Here is a 15977-nt window from a genome sequence, read left to right as displayed (position 1 = left end):
ATGACATCATTGAAATTTGCATATCTCCTACCGAAGCGACCTCTTTAGAGTGGCTGCTACTGATAAAGCTGTGTAGTTCCAGTTTGTTAAAAACTCAGATGCCTCACTTCATAGTGGCACTCGAACAGGATGCCTTCCTCCTAATATTTCACCGGCGACTCAACGAGACATGAAAAGCAACACATACACACACACACACACACACACACACACACACACATGCACGCACACAGTATACACACCACACACACACACCACACATGCTGGGAGATTTTTAAATCCCGGGAGATTTAAAATCTTCTTTCCCTACAGACAACAGGGTTGGTAACTGACCGCCATCATTCTTCAGAGGACTGTGAGACATTACTGTGTATTGCCCTTTGGATTCCAGAGCATCCAACGTCACGATAAACGCTAAAAGAAATATTGACCATTTACTGAACTTAGTTTGAAGTTCAATAACAGAGTTAAATCTTGGGCTTTCTAGTTCTAATTAGAATGGTGAGGCGAATAGCCTTTTCCTCTCAGAGGAGGGTGGGTATTGCATACTGTAAAGTCCCTGAGCTGCCCTCATTGTCTTTTCTGGGTCTTTCCTCCTTCACAGGCAGCATCGCCGCCATCACCGTGACAGTCATTGCTGTGGTGTTGCTGGTGTTTGGAGCTGCGGCATATCTGAAGATCAGGTGAGTCGCTTCTTCCTCTTTGAAAAGAACAGGATTCCATTTTTGAGGCTCCAGGCTGAAGGCTGTTTTGCCAAGGACTTCTTTTGTGGTGGGCATCTCATCCCTCAGAAATATTGGCAGGAAAGTAATGTGGCCAGTAAACTAACCCCACAGTAGACAGGGGCAGACAGTTTGGAGAAGAAAACATTGGGTAAATGGCTTGATGATATCATGGGTCAAGCTTTACCTAGAATCTGTCAACTCTATGGAGATGTCTGCCCTGAAATCACTCCATTGCTCTGGGGAAGTTGCACACCTCTGGGAACCCGGGCCTCTTCAGCTGTGGGCTAGGACAGAGGGTAGGATCAGCGGTTACTAAATACCAGTGTTCCGCACACTCGTCAGTCGATTGGCAATCCGTCTCTTCAAGGGGTGTTAATTAGTTCTAATCCAAGTATATGTGAGATAAAAGGGAAATGTAGCACTTTCTAGAAAACTGAGCTCTGGCACCCCATTATGTCCCTGTATTGTTAGTTTTCAAAACACCTCCTTTCCTTATGTTACCCCATTTGTTATCACGTGATGTCAAATCAATCTAATAATGGCATCAGGAATGAGAGTGGCTTATAACATCGCTTCCATCTACTAGGTACGAAGGACAATTTTCAAGGAAAAAGTGGGTAACCTATGTCTGAAAGCTTTTAGAAAAACATTGACATCTCCTTCAGATGTAAAACAAAAGTCTTTGTCTTCATTAAATTCAAATTTGTTTGACTAGCAAAGGTAATTTTATAAATCAGGTAGTTGTGGACAGCATCTTCCCTTCTAGCCTAACTACTAGTTCATTGCTGTCACTATGTTGGATCTATGAGTTAAGTAACTTCACTACGATTCTTTCAGAAAAATATGTTAAAAATATATTCCTGCCTCAGCCAAAGAAACTTACAGATAAACTATAATCGTCTTTCAAATCATGGAAGGTGATGTTCTACAGAACTAAAACAACAAAACAAACAAACAAACAAACAAACAAACAAAAAACCCCATGAACTCAGTAAGAATGTTGTCCCACTTGGCTATATTCTCCACACACATAAACAAGAGGGGGGGTGTTTAAAATCAGCTAAAGGACTCTTTGTCTTGATTTAAAGTAAGAATTCAAAATTACCATCTCAAACAAATACTGTCTACTGGCAGACAGGCTAGAACAGTAATTCTAGATCCTGGGAGATGTTGGTTCAAGTCCCAGCCCCACCACGTCATAGCAGCCTGGGCTGGTCATGACACGTGAGTGGCCTTCACCCTCCTATCCTGAAAAGAGCAGTGAGGTTAACCACCTGGTGGATATATTGGGAGAGTGAATGTGGGCTGTGTGCCTCTGACATCATCGGCAAAATGGTAGGCTAGGAAGAATCTTAGTAACATAGTCATACATACACAGATACCCAACACACACACAACACACAACACACACACAAAACACATACACACACAACACACACACACACACACACACACACACACACACACACGCACACACAGGCATCTCTCCAAATAATGGAATCACTTGATTGACGAGACACTACAAAGTTCTGCCATCACAGAATGCACCACCCTTAGAAAATTAGCATACCATCACAATTTGTTCTGTGCACTTATGAAAAATGTCCAAAATTAAAACCCTATGCTCCCCAGCTCTAACAACAGATAAATTCAGGGCTACAATTAAATGAGTTTCTGTTTTTCTCTCCCATGTCTCTCTTTTTCAAATGAAGATGGTCCACAGTGGTATAAGTGGAAGGACGCTGCTTTCTAATAATCTACCCAGATTTGGCACTGTAAACTTAAGGATAAGGTAGTCACACACAGGCATTAGAAACTCCCCAAGGAAAGCCCCTTTCTACTTCTCCATTACATCTGGGGCAGTGGGGTAGAGGGAGTGCTGCGGGGTGGGGGTGGGGTGGCAGTATAAGGAGGTTAATTGTTTTCATGAGTTTTACGCCCTTCAAATGCTACTTGGCCAGATTCTTGGGAAATGCCTCTAATCAATCCTTCATCAAATAATAGTCAGCTCCATTGATGTCTACCTCCCCTCCCCATTTGAGAGTGTGTATATCTGTGTGTGTGTGTGTGTGTGTGTGTGTGTGTGTCTATGTCTATGTGTATAGGCACAAGTGAACTCGTACTTGCATGTGTGACACTAGGCAATGCATAGCAACCTTTACCTTGGCTAAAAATTCATTCTGCTTCTCTCAGCCCATATTTCTGAGAGCAATGCAATGCAACTGCTCTCTTATCTGATGGACTCTTACCACTTGGCTACTAACTGAAATCCCAGTCATATGGGAGCTGTTAGCCTATGACTTAGATCCATGCGCTACAGCCCTAGCAACGCTAGCCCCGGCTAATGTCCCTTGAGTGCAAAGCCACTGCAAAATGCACCCTCACCTCTCAAACACAGTGACCCTTGCAAGTTCCACTGACAGGGCTCAGGGCCTTTCCCTTTCTCCCTAAGCCATCAATGAACTCATCAGCCATCTGTTTGCCTGGGACCTCTACCTTTGTCACAGAGTCTGCCGCCCTGAGAACTGTATATTTTAATAAGCTGAGCCAACATGGGACGCCGCTTATACAACTGAACTCGGGGAGCTATTTCAAGCTCTCCTCTTGTGGGCCCACTTTGACCAGCAGCAGTGCCATGTGAAAGGGGGAAACAGGATCTCTGTATTCAAGTTCAAGACTACACTAGCCTTTTTGCTGTAGCTGTCGATATTCATTTAAGATTGAGATAATGTATATAGAAGAATATCCAAGGAGACCACATCATGCGATAAGGACAGGACCTATGGGCGAGTGTCTCAATCCGTCTACGCTGGCTTCCTCCGTAAAATGGGACTATAATAAAACACTTAGCCCCAGAGTGTGGTGAGCATTGTATTAGGATACCTGCACATGTTCAGCGGGGAGGCTGAGGGACACTACTAAACCAAGTTGCTTGCTGTGTGGCATCTGTCAGTTTCAGAACTGTACATGTCATGTGATGTGGTACGTGGTAGTCTCCAATATAAGGCTGGAAGAACAACTAGGTCCTTGGCATCCCTGCTTGGTGAACACAGACACACACAGACACACACACACACACACACACACACACACACACACACTTCATAGGCTAAAGAGGAGAGGGGAAGAGAGGAAGAGAATGGAACAGGAGCTCGGTAGTGTCACCGTGCGTTGCGTGGCAGCTCTCTCGTGATGCTGTTTATAGATGAGGTTGCATTTGTGTTAGACATTCCTAAGCAGAAACTCTCTCAGGCAATCTCTACTCCAAGGCTCATTTGCAAATTTAACGGGAAGCAAACCCTCCCTCCCTCTTGCAAAGGGGCGTCTTTAATTAGTGATGATTGAAGTGCGGTATAGAAGTCAGTTCTGTTTTGTCTAAATTGCTCAAGTCTGCTCAGGTAGGAGATAATCTCCCCCACACAAGAGCCCCTGTCTGCAGAAGTGGATGAAGCTATGATTAGGTAGCCCTTCACAAAAATAAATGTGGTCTTGATTTTTCGACACAACAAGGCCTGGCTCTTCAGATGTCTTTGTTAGAAATTCTCTGTCTCGCTTTGTGTCTCGAGGTGACAGCAGATTGCTTCTCCTTGTGGTTGGGTTTAATGACTAGCCCTGGCCAGCTGTGACAGTCAGAATCTTTTAGAATTTGTTGTCCATATGCTGAATAATTTTCAGATTAGCTTTTGGAACTTTTGCACGTCTAGTTTACTTCATTTCCCACCTCTGCGGCTCTTGGGGCTCTGCTATATAAAATTGCCAGTTGGGGATATTACATCTCCATTCCTAGTTAGCCCAGCAAGGGTACTGAAGCTGAGGGTCCAAGATCCATACTTTAAATCATTCTGCTTTGTAAGAAATACTTTTCTGTGGAGGTCTCCCAGACATATGGCCCTGTCTCTTCATGCTTCCGTGACTTTGGACAAACTAGGAGGTGTTTGATTCATCCTTTTAAAATTCCAAAGTGGTGACTCCAAAGAGGCCTCCTTCTGGAGCCTCCATCCGCCCCTTGCCCCCCATACTGAGTTCCTGGATGCTCCTCCCTGCTCTGTTCCAAGCACTTTCCAGAAAGGAGCCGTGTGTCACAGCATCTTCCACCAGAGCTCTGGTCCAGCCACAGCTGACATGCCATAGTTCCATTGGGACATTTCTTGGATGGAAGAATGACCTGGGGTGAGGAAAGTTGGGATATGACAGCAGCATGTATTTCAAATGAGGAAGAACTAAGAGTGAGGGAGTGGGAGCCACTCATGTCTGTTGAGCCACACAGATTCTCTGATCACTCTTCACACTGGGTCTGTTGACAGAGGCAGAGGCCTCCAGCCCTCTTCTGTGGCAATGGTCAGACAGACAGCCTCTCACAGAAACCTTTGAAAAATAGGAGACGCAGATGTGAATGTGTGAAGGTGGTTGATTGTTGAATATAGGTTTGAAAATACTATCTTGGGAAAAGAAAAACAATGAACCGTGAAAGGTTTGGAAAACAATGTTTGGAAATGTGCCCATCATTGGGACTTCCGGTAGAAAGAGGCAGGACTGCTAAGGTCTGAGTTGTGATACTCAGCCACTAACTTGCTATAGTGACTGCTGCTGAGTAATCTTGGTCCCTGTGGCCTCCGTTTTCATAGCTTTAAGAACATGATGCAGAACTTTAATGCCCCTAACTTGGACAGACAGTAATGCAGAGTACTGACCTTAAACGACTCTATGCGGTGAACAGATAGAAGCCACTGTCACCATTTCCTGCAACCTTTCTGTGAATTGAAACATCCAACATGAAAAGTTGGTTTTATTTGTATTAGGGACCTAGCAGATGTCACACAGATGTCCTGTCTCTAGAATTGCCACCTCTGTCTTTAGAATGTTTCCAGACACCCATGGGACTCATCCCTCATCTCCTCAGGAGCCTGCTCAAGTGATGCCTTCTTGAGACCTTCTCTGGACACTGTTCAGCACTGAAATCCTCACCTCCCACTAGAAAGTCCTCATGTCTTTCTTTAATTTCCCCCATAGCACTCACTACCTTGTAACGTGGCTATTGTGACTCCATCCCAGAATGTAAGGTCCCTAAGGACAGGCATCTGAGTGCATTCAGTTGCTCGCTGTGCCCCTCCCCACCACCCGTTTCCAAAACAGGGTCCTGTAGACTAAGTTTTAAGAGTTCAGTGAAAGGAGCTAGGCAAGGGTGGGAAAGTTAGGAACAGGAAGCAAATGGTAGAAGCAGAAAGAAGACAGAGGGACAGCCGCACGGACATCTTTGCTAATGGAAGATAAGAGTTTTAATGCTTAATTACTAATGGCTAATGACTGCAGCATTCTCCCTGAACTAAATCCGGTTTTAATATCTGTGCTTCCTTCCTGCTCAGCTTGTGATAAACACTAATGATTGAAAAGTGAGGTCTCCCCTGCCGAAGCAGAGGACTGGGGGTGTATTAATCAGCATAGTGAAGGCTTTGCCGAGAGCTGGGACGTACCCTCGGACAAACATCAGGTGTTCTCTAAAATCTGTTAAAACGCAAAGAAAGCATGACATCATATTCATCTTCAAGGACAATTAGGTACTGATAAAAAGATGAGGGGATAAAATAAGAGATTGCTCCTTATTTCCCTCTCAGGTTCTGCTTTAGCTAATGACACCATATAGAACAAAAGGAGTACAGCTAAGAAGCATGGAGTCATTGTGCAGGGCACTCTGGGCACTGAGCTAAGTGCCAGAAAACCACAGCATGGCACAGGGTCCAGCCATAATTCTTCTCTTTCTTCCTCTCTTTAAGTCAAGAGGAGCCTTTGACCTCTGGCATTCTTTATTGAGAATTTATTTTCACTTTGCCAATGTTGCCTCAAGCCATAAGAACCCTCTCTAAGATTGACCAACTTGACATCTGCAATTTAAATGCTCCTAGATATAAGCAGTCACCTTCAAATATTTACACCATAACCATGGTATCAAAGTCAACACATTAAGCATGTGGATATTTAGAGAGTAAGTAAGATAAAGATTATCCCCAAGAAGTCCATTTAAGAGGAGACAATTCGAAGCAAATGGAAAACAGAGTCATGTAAGATGGTGCCCATCTGTATTGAGAAGCCACAGGAGCAAGATGGCGTCACTCATGCCAACTGTTCTTCAGGCTGTAATTAGATATAGCAGTGCTGTCTGACAGAAGCAAAACATCGTTTTATTATTGAGTCTCCCATTAAATAACATTGACAAAGCCATTGAGTTCCTTCATGCCTACTTTCCTAATGTTAGAAGTAAGAGGAAGTTTCCATTTTTTTTTTTTTTTACTTCTTAGACACACCTACATGGAAACTTCCCTGGGTCCAATCACCACGTGCTATGGTTTAAGAAGCGCTGGCTCAGACAGAAAGGTTCAAATGCTCACTAACTGCTCTGCCCTCCCACAACTGTGTTTCTTTTCCTCCGTCCACAACATCAGGTTTACACAAGTCCAGCGCTCACCTCAGCATATCCACTCTGAGATCCAGCCACTGACTGTATTAAGAGGCAACCCTGCAGGTTCAATACGCTTCCTATTTTTCTCCCTTTATTTCTCCCCATTTTGGTTGATCCACCCCCCCTTGCATGTCTTTCCTCACTCAGTAGCACTCACTGTTCAAGCGTAAAGACAAAGAACAATGAAAGCCAAGACCAGTGCTTTGCTTCATTTCCCTCGTGTCTGTACAGCAGATGCTACTTTCAATACAGCAAACTCAGGTGAAGCATTGTCCCACGTGCCCAAAATAACCACAGACTGTACAGCTCGGTGACCAGAGGACTTCTAACCCTTTGACCTCACTTGGACTGTAATGATACTTTATAAGATTCAAATAACAATAACATCAGAAACTGGATTTATTACTGTGCCCGAAGCACAGTTTCAGTCGTCCGATTTTACTGTTTGCAGATTTAGCATGGGCTTGTATAAGTTTCATTATAATAAAAGTTACAAAGCAGTGTTGGCCAATATTTATTGTGTGCCAAGCCTTTAAACGCATTACCTCATTGAGACCTTCTAACAACTTTAATGCATTTTTTAACTCACCATTTTGTAGATGAAGGAACAAAGGGGTCAAGGAACCCACTCAAGACATACGTCTGTTGACCAAACTGGCAGCATATGAGAATAAAATTATAAGAAAGAGATTAAAATGTCACAAAGAAATTAAATTGACTTCCAAGGTGAAGCAGAGGCCCCCATCAATGAAGGCATGGGGTTACTATGAGAATGCTTGCCAAACTTATCGCAATAAAGACATGCTGAAATAGAGGGTGGCATTTCAAGAGTGTTGAAACGCCTAGGACTTTATTTTCTCACACAGCAGCTCCCTTTTCTCTGACATCCTATTTTGTTGGTTAAGACTGGAGGCTTTTAAGTAAATGGAGAGTTGGCAGTGTGTAGCTCATGATCCTCACCCATCAAAATGACCTCTGCTCTTCCTGTATATTAAAAAGGCAATAGTGTCCCTGGGTTGCTATTTATGATCTGTCTTTCACACACACACACACACACACACACACACACACACACTTATACACACACATACACACATACATGTACACACTTAATACGCACACATATATACACATACATGCAGACACACTTAATACTCACACATATATACACATACATGCACACACTTAATACACACACATATATACACATTCATGCAGACACACTTAATACACACACATATATACACATACATGCAGACACACTTAATACACACATACACACATATATACACACATACATGCATCACTTAATACACACACAAACATGCACACACACAAACATGCACACACACACTTATACACACACATACACACATACATGTACACACTTAATATGCACACATATACACACATACATGCACACACTTAATACACACACATATATACACATTCATGCAGACACACTTAATACACACACATATATACACATACATGCAGACACACTTAATACACACATACACACATATATATATACACATACATGCATCACTTAATACACACACAAACATATGCACACACACAAACACATACGCACACACACACACAAGTGTGAGTTGGTAGTGTAAACCAATTATTTTGTGAAACATTTTCAAGTTGCTAGGGATACAGACGGGATCCACTGAGTTAGCTTGCAGGAGCTACGTCAGAATTCTGACATGAGCACAGCAAGGGCCTGGTTCTTACTAAATATCATCTATCTCTTTGCCAATCCCAACTGATGTCAGTAAGCTACAGGAGGACAGGAGCAAGTGTTTGAGCAACCAACAGAAGCAGAGTGAATGCTTTTTGTGGTCCTTGGGTTGTGTTTCTGTTTGCTTAATACCCACATCTGACTGTGAGACCACTATGGGGAATGGGCATGTCCATGCACTGTATTTAGCATCCATAATTTCTAGACCAATCTCAGCCCCCTGGATCTATATTCAGCTCTTATACCTCAGGTTTCCAGAGTCTGATTGGCACCTTAGCCCAGCAAGAGTGCAATCTAAACAGGCTGTGATGGGCAGTGTCACTGTGGGAGGCTATGACACATGTAAGAATGCATATACTAGGGTGGACCTCAGGGTCACAGCATGCTTGTTTATGACGTTCTTCCAATCCTGTCATTCTCTTTAGTCTTTAAGTGACCATGCCATTCCCAGGGAAGCTCCCATCTTTGTGAACAGATTGAATTCTGTGAGAACTCAAGATACATCTTTTTCAATTACTATGTCTGCGACAGAAGATTCTGGGTAACTTAGGGCATGTATCTTTTAGAAGCTAGAAATAGAACCATGAATAAACATAACAGGCGAATTATCCCTGCCCTCACAAGACATAGAGTCTAGTTGGAGAGGAGAAGTAATTACAAGACGATTATATAAATCATGTAGTATCTTTGGAAGATGCAAAGGCCCTGGGGTGAGGCTGCTTACACATGGGAAACAGAAAGAGCAGTACACTTGTTGTTGAGAAGGAAAGCGTGTTTGGTGGCAATCAATGTTTCTCAGAAAAAAAGACGATCCAGAGCCTATGCCTTTATGAACCATTGTAAGGACTTTGGCTTCCATGAGCAACCATTCAGAGATCTTTAGGAAAGAAATTATGGCAGTCTGACTTCAGTTCCTTACAGAAATCCTAAGTGTCCTACAACTTCTTGGGACACATAGCCTGGCTAGAACATGTTGCCATTGAACTAAGAGGCTAACCAGACTCAGGGGGATTCAAGGTCTGAGAACTCCATCTTTAGATCAAGGTGGGGATCTGACACACAGCTCAGCTGGATAGTTGGGTCATACCAATCAAACTTCCCAAATACCATTTTTTCTCATCAGAGAAACATTTCTTTCCCCCAGCCTTGATTCTGAGGATCTACTAAACACCTAACATAGACACACTTCACAAATCACAACACTAAAAGCTGTGTTTAGCAGCAACAGTGGCTGTGGCTGTGTGAATATTACTTCACAGAAAATTAGCCCCAGAGCCTACATCAAGACACTGGGACCCAAGCTTCCATTCCCTTTCTTACTGGGTAGATGTTGAAATAGACCCTTCTCCCTTCTGCTGTACTGGAGGGGAAAGAGAAAGAGACTCAACCAATCTCAAGAGAATGGGATAAGCAGGTTCCTCAGCAGAAGCTGCTAACTAAGGCTGACGTGGTCCAAGGGTATCTTGCTGAGATCATCTGATCTTATCTTTCCCTCCCAGGGAGCTGTGAGCTCCTGGGTTCAGGCTACAGGGTGTTAACTTGTCCTCAGATTGGCACATCCTCAAGTAACCCTTCCCCCTCTTCTTCCCACACAGGCATTCCTCCTACGGAAGGCTGCTGGATGACCATGACTACGGGTCCTGGGGAAACTACAACAACCCTCTCTATGATGACTCTTAACAAAGGAAGGTGGCTGAGGACAAGAAATAACTGTCCTTTATTTATAAGTGCTTATCCAGTAGAATTAATAACAAGTACCTGATGTACACTGAACGACAATCGCAAGCCCTCTTTTGTTGGTTTGGTTGTTTTTGCTTTCCTTCCTCTCTCCTCCGGCTGCTACTACAATGTCCCCCTTCTGGTACAAAAGAACCATTGCGTAAAGGCCAGCGGAGGCCGATTTGCAGCTGACGTGGGCCATCTTTGCACTGACCAAGCCAGATATCATGAGGTGGGGGGGCTGCAGAACCCCTATCACGGGAACCACTCTGGAAATGACCTAGGAAAGGGGCTCGGAGTTGCTTGGTTGGGGATTTAATTTTAGGTGATCTTTTGGTTTGGGTTATTTCTTAAAGTTCTCGACAGGAAATTACATTAAATATCAGCGAGGAGAAAGGAATAAATCCCAGGAGGCTGCCACCCTGTGTGGAAGAAGCAGGGACTTCTTGATTCCTTTCTAACCCTTGTTTGCCAGGTTGTATCTGACAGGATGCCGGCTTAGTCCTATAAGCAGATATACAATTCTCAGCTGCCTAACAGATGAAAGGTAAAAGAGGCCTTGCCCAGGAGGAGAGCAGCAGGCAAGGGCAGAGCAGCACAGCAGGCTGTCAGTCAGCAAACTCAACCAGCTCTCCCCATCCAGGCCACCGGAAGGCGACAGGGATCCCAACCCGATAGCTTTCAAGAAAGTTATAGGTCCAAGAGTGAAGCGGAGAGGTGATCTTGAAGAACAGGCAGGGAGAGACTGCAGAGACTAAGGGATGGGGGAAGAAGGGAGAGACGAAAGCTTACATGCACCAAGGACCCTCTTGAAGCAAGCAGGAGTCGGCTCTCCATGGTAGTGGGAGATATCAAAATCTTGGAGGAACACCATAGAACTCTAACCCATAAAGCAACTGCCTCACTGCCTTGCTATCTGTGTTGAGTAATGGCTGTATGCTATCCCCTCCCCCCCCAAAAAAAAGCTAAGAGAGGCCCTACTCTATCTGCAGTTGTTCATCCAAAGCACTCACTTCCATAGGATGGAGACATCCAGAACTATCTGTTTGCTCTCCCTAACGCTTAACCTTCCCCATCCTTCCTTTTAATACGTAAATACCCCCAGGCGTGCAGTCTCAACTCCCGTACAACCAGTTCTGAGGAGAGATCATCCTTCTTTGTCAGCTCTTTTTCTTTCACTTATGACCCACCAGGAGGTGTTTGAGTATCTCTCATACCACCCCCACCCCCACCCGAGGTGTCTAGTAGCAATTTTTTTATTGTGACTTTGTTCCTTGGGAGTGCTAGTTAGGGGTAGAGACTATGGATCCTGCTAAACACCCTACCTGGCACAGGACAACCGTCCACTCCGAAGAATTTCCTAGCTGAAAACATCAAAGGCTGAGATTGAGACCATTCACCGCAATGCCCTTGTGACGTAAAGCAAACAAACGAACAGGCATCAGGAAGACCCTTTCATGTTTAACAAAGTGAAAAATGGATTTCTTCCCCCAAAGTGTTTAGTTTGCTGCCCGATGGGTTGGCTTCTGGTATGCACTGTTGTTGCCTCATGTAGGTCGAAGAGAGCTTTATTACAGGGCTACCCCGCTGTTCTTTTGAAGCAGCTGACACCTAGTATCTGAAGTCCTGATTTCATGGAGGAGGAAATCTACATCACAAACTATGTTACATTGTCCTGTGATGTCAGAGGAAACAACTATCCATTTTAATTCCTCAGATGGATCTGGCCGCCATGACTCGGTTGAGGAAAACACTCTCAATTGCTATCTTGAACCTCTCCGGTGTAGAGTCCACAGATTGGGGTACCTCCCACAACCTGCCACGCCAGGCTTTGACGAAAATCCTTCCTAAATTTCAGAAGTGCCAAAAGGAGAGATCAGTCCTGGAAGTTAGCCTGTAAGCAGAGTGGGTAGCAAGGAATGAGGTTACGGAAATTAAGATATCCCTGAATAGGAAACACCTGATACACAGACAGACAGACAGACAGACAGACACACACACACACACACACACACACACACACACACACACACACACTGTGCACAGCAAGGGTATGCCCTCTGGCCACACTTGGCCTGAACAACTGTCCCTCCTTCCTACCCTGACCCCGGTTCTCCGGTTAGGCGAAGGACAAACCAGTACACACCAGGATTCTGCACGTCACTGTCCTCCATCAGTCTAAAACACTTTTGACACATGACACAAAGCTCTCTATGAAACACCTTAGGGGAAGTGTACTTCAGATAGGTAAAATAAATCCTAGGCCAGAGGAACCGGCTTCTTCCTAAGCCCTCTTACCTGTTAGAAACCAGAGACACAGCAAGAAATTTCTCATACAGAAGGATGCCAGTGTATATGAGCTTGTGATTGCCAGTGCTCTGATTAGCCTCTAATTGCTTTCGGCAAAACACAAAGCTGTCATATACAACAAGGTAACCGGCAGTATCCTCTCAAAGCTCAAGAATGACCCTAGCCTATTTACTATAAAGTGTGTCAGTGTGAGAATGTACTTTGCCAAATGTATTTTTCTGCTTTTGAATTGGCCAAAAGATTTCAGTATATTTATTCTACAAACATTACTACACACACGCATGCGCATGCACACACGCACGCACACACACACTCACATCTGATATATATATATATGTATATATGCCAATAATTGACCTTTACCTCAGGGAGAGTTAGTTTAAATCTACACAAGGGAAATTAGTGGTCCCCCTAAGTAGATCCAAACAGTCATACCCCATCATGGATCGGTCTGGCCAGAATGTTTTGGAGAGAAAGTCAGAGCAAAAAGAAAGCTAGGAGCTTCTTCTCCGTGGGCTCTAAACGATCCAAGAATGGTAGGCAACTATGCTTTCTTTCCCCATGGCCCCGATGGGCCCCTCTCCTCCCTGCACATCTGTGTCTTCATCTATAAAATGGGGGTGATGCTTTCATAGTGGCCTTACCCCTTCCTACCTCACAGACGTGTTGTGAGGATTAATGAAATTGTGTCTACAGTGTTTTCAACCGGAGAAAAACTATTTATGGACACTTCAAGTATTACGTAGATATATAAGTGATCTCAGTTTCTTACTTGCTGTTAGACTAGTGTGCTGGTTTTACTTCCTTTATGAAACTACAGTCAATGTCATGGCCACCTCAGATGGCTATCAGAGCTCTGAACTTCCCTCCTGTGCACCGGGCTGATGCAGGTTTAACTGTTCCTGGAACTACAGAGGATATCTCCCCTCCAACTGAGAAGATGGCCCAGGACACAGGTCTCAGAGACCTGCATTAGGATCCAGGTCAGGATGGCACATGTCAACATTGCGGAAGAAGGCCTCGGACTTCCACACCCCGAGCTCTCAGAGGACTTAGACTATGGGCTGATGCCATCTATTTGCCCTTCATCTTGCTTGCAAGGGTGCATGGTTGGATCCTATGCATCTTGAAAAATGAATTTTGTGATTGGTCTGGATGCTAATTTGCACGTCGATTCACCTTCTTTGCCTTTAACCTTCTTTTGAGGGCAAATGGATGTACCATTTCAACTTTGATCTCGGAGGCATTAGCTCATATTGACTCGTTGGCGCATTGGTCTCTAGGAGTAAGTTAGCCGACGTCGTTTGAAGATGGGAAGGTGTGCAACTTCTTTGATATTTGATGACGTCATATCTGCATTTGTTGTAAGACATATTGCATACCAATTATAACTCTGCCAATTAAAGTGGTTAAAAGCTTCTGTGTAGCTGTGGTGATTCACGTTTTGAGATGTTTTGTTGCCCAGGCTGCTGGGTTTGTTTTTGTCAGTCATATTAAACAGCTCTGACTTGTTCTTAAAGAAATCGTATCCCTCACCCCCACCCCATCAATAAATAATAATTTCTGTAGCCTGGGAAGGTCGCTCTGATCTTGAAACAGGCTGGGGAACTTCCGGTGCTGAACGAACCTTCTGAGCAGTGACTTCGCTTCCAAATATTCCGTGTGCTCCATCCAGCCGAGGTGGAAGCAAACATTCTGATTCAATGAGCAAGACGGTAAGCATAATCAAGTCACATTAAAGCACACGGCATTAGCAGTACATGTGGTGTTTGCTCCACTCCGTTTCAAAAAAAAAAATTAAATTCAGCATATTCATCCTTATCTGACAGCTAATTAGCAGGCAATTTCAGCCATCCAAAGTATAATTTCAACCCTGAGAAGCTAACCAAATAGTATTTTGATTTTGAAGAAAATAGCCACGGCAAAGCCCATGCACTTTACTCCATAGGGAGGAGGAGACCAGCTGCACGTCGGGGGGGGGGGGTTGGGGGAGTTTTGTGCCATCTTTCTTTCTCCTTTTTAACCTTGGCACAGAGCCTAATCAAGTCCTGGTGGCCTTCAAACTTACTATGCAGCCCAAGCTGGCCTTGAGCTCCTGGTCCTCTACCACCATTTCTGAAGTGTTAGCATGATTGACAAAGACCACCAAGGCACAATTGACTATATGGCTGACTAAGTCCGGGTTGGTTCATTTAGTCATCCGGCTACCAGTAACACAACATGAAAGACTTGCTAGGACATCTTAAGGAATGGATTCCAAACACAGAACAAGCCCCTTCTGTTGATTGTTCTGGGTGACGGAATCTGAGTGTGCATCCCTCCGAGGCTTGTGTACTGAGGTGAGGGCCTGGTCTCCTCTCTGTGGTGCTGCTGGAGGTTGTTGTGAGATCGTTATGAAGCAGAGCTCAGTAGAAGGAATTTAAGTCACTGGTTTGAAGGACCCTCCTCTGTCTTTCGATTTCCAGCTGCCGGAGATGAACATCTTCTCCTACTTAACACTCCCACTACCATCCCATGAGAGCCAGGACCGTGGACTGTTACCTCTGAAAACATAAACCAAACCAAAGCTCTTCTCCTGACCAGATGTTTCACTCTCACAAACAATGGACCCATGAATTGTAACCTCCTGAAGACCTATCTCGTGAACAAAAGCAATAGAAGATTCCTTTTTTATATTTCTTAGGCTGAAAAGATAACTTTCTAGAGGACTTAAATTCAGTTCCCAGCACCCTTGATAAGTAGTATACAACTGCCTGTAATTCTAGCTCCAGGGCACCTGACACTTCCTTCTGGTTTCATTGGTCACCTACCCCCCCCACCCACATACACACACAATTTTTAAAAGATAGTCATTTCAATAAAAAGAAAAATAAAACATAACCATTTCATAAAATTAATGATCATAAGATAAAATAAATGCATAAATAAAATAAATAAATTTTTTGAACTATTTAAAAATTTAAAAGTCTTTCCTGGATGAAGGTGGTAAGAAAATGCTTTAAATTTAATAGTAAGCAAA

General features: G+C 43.9%; 1 protein-coding gene across 1 annotated transcript in view; it reads left to right on the top strand.

Moving 5' to 3' along the window:
* The window catches only part of Parm1 (prostate androgen-regulated mucin-like protein 1), a 109030-nt gene extending 94503 nt beyond the window's left edge, over positions 1 to 14527 (top strand). Inside the window, exons 3-4 of the mRNA NM_173114.2 lie at positions 605 to 683; positions 10525 to 14527. Coding sequence (NP_775137.2) covers positions 605 to 683; positions 10525 to 10609 — 164 coding nt within the window. The 3' untranslated portion in view covers positions 10610 to 14527. The remainder of the gene's footprint in view (positions 1 to 604; positions 684 to 10524) is intronic.
* Positions 14528 to 15977: the final 1450 nt, after the last annotated feature.

Source organism: Rattus norvegicus, chromosome 14, assembly GCF_036323735.1.
Source record: "Rattus norvegicus strain BN/NHsdMcwi chromosome 14, GRCr8, whole genome shotgun sequence".
Lineage (NCBI taxonomy): Eukaryota > Metazoa > Chordata > Mammalia > Rodentia > Muridae > Rattus > Rattus norvegicus.
The sequence above is the reverse complement of the archived record's forward strand: the minus strand, read 5'-3'. Positions and strand labels throughout refer to the sequence as shown.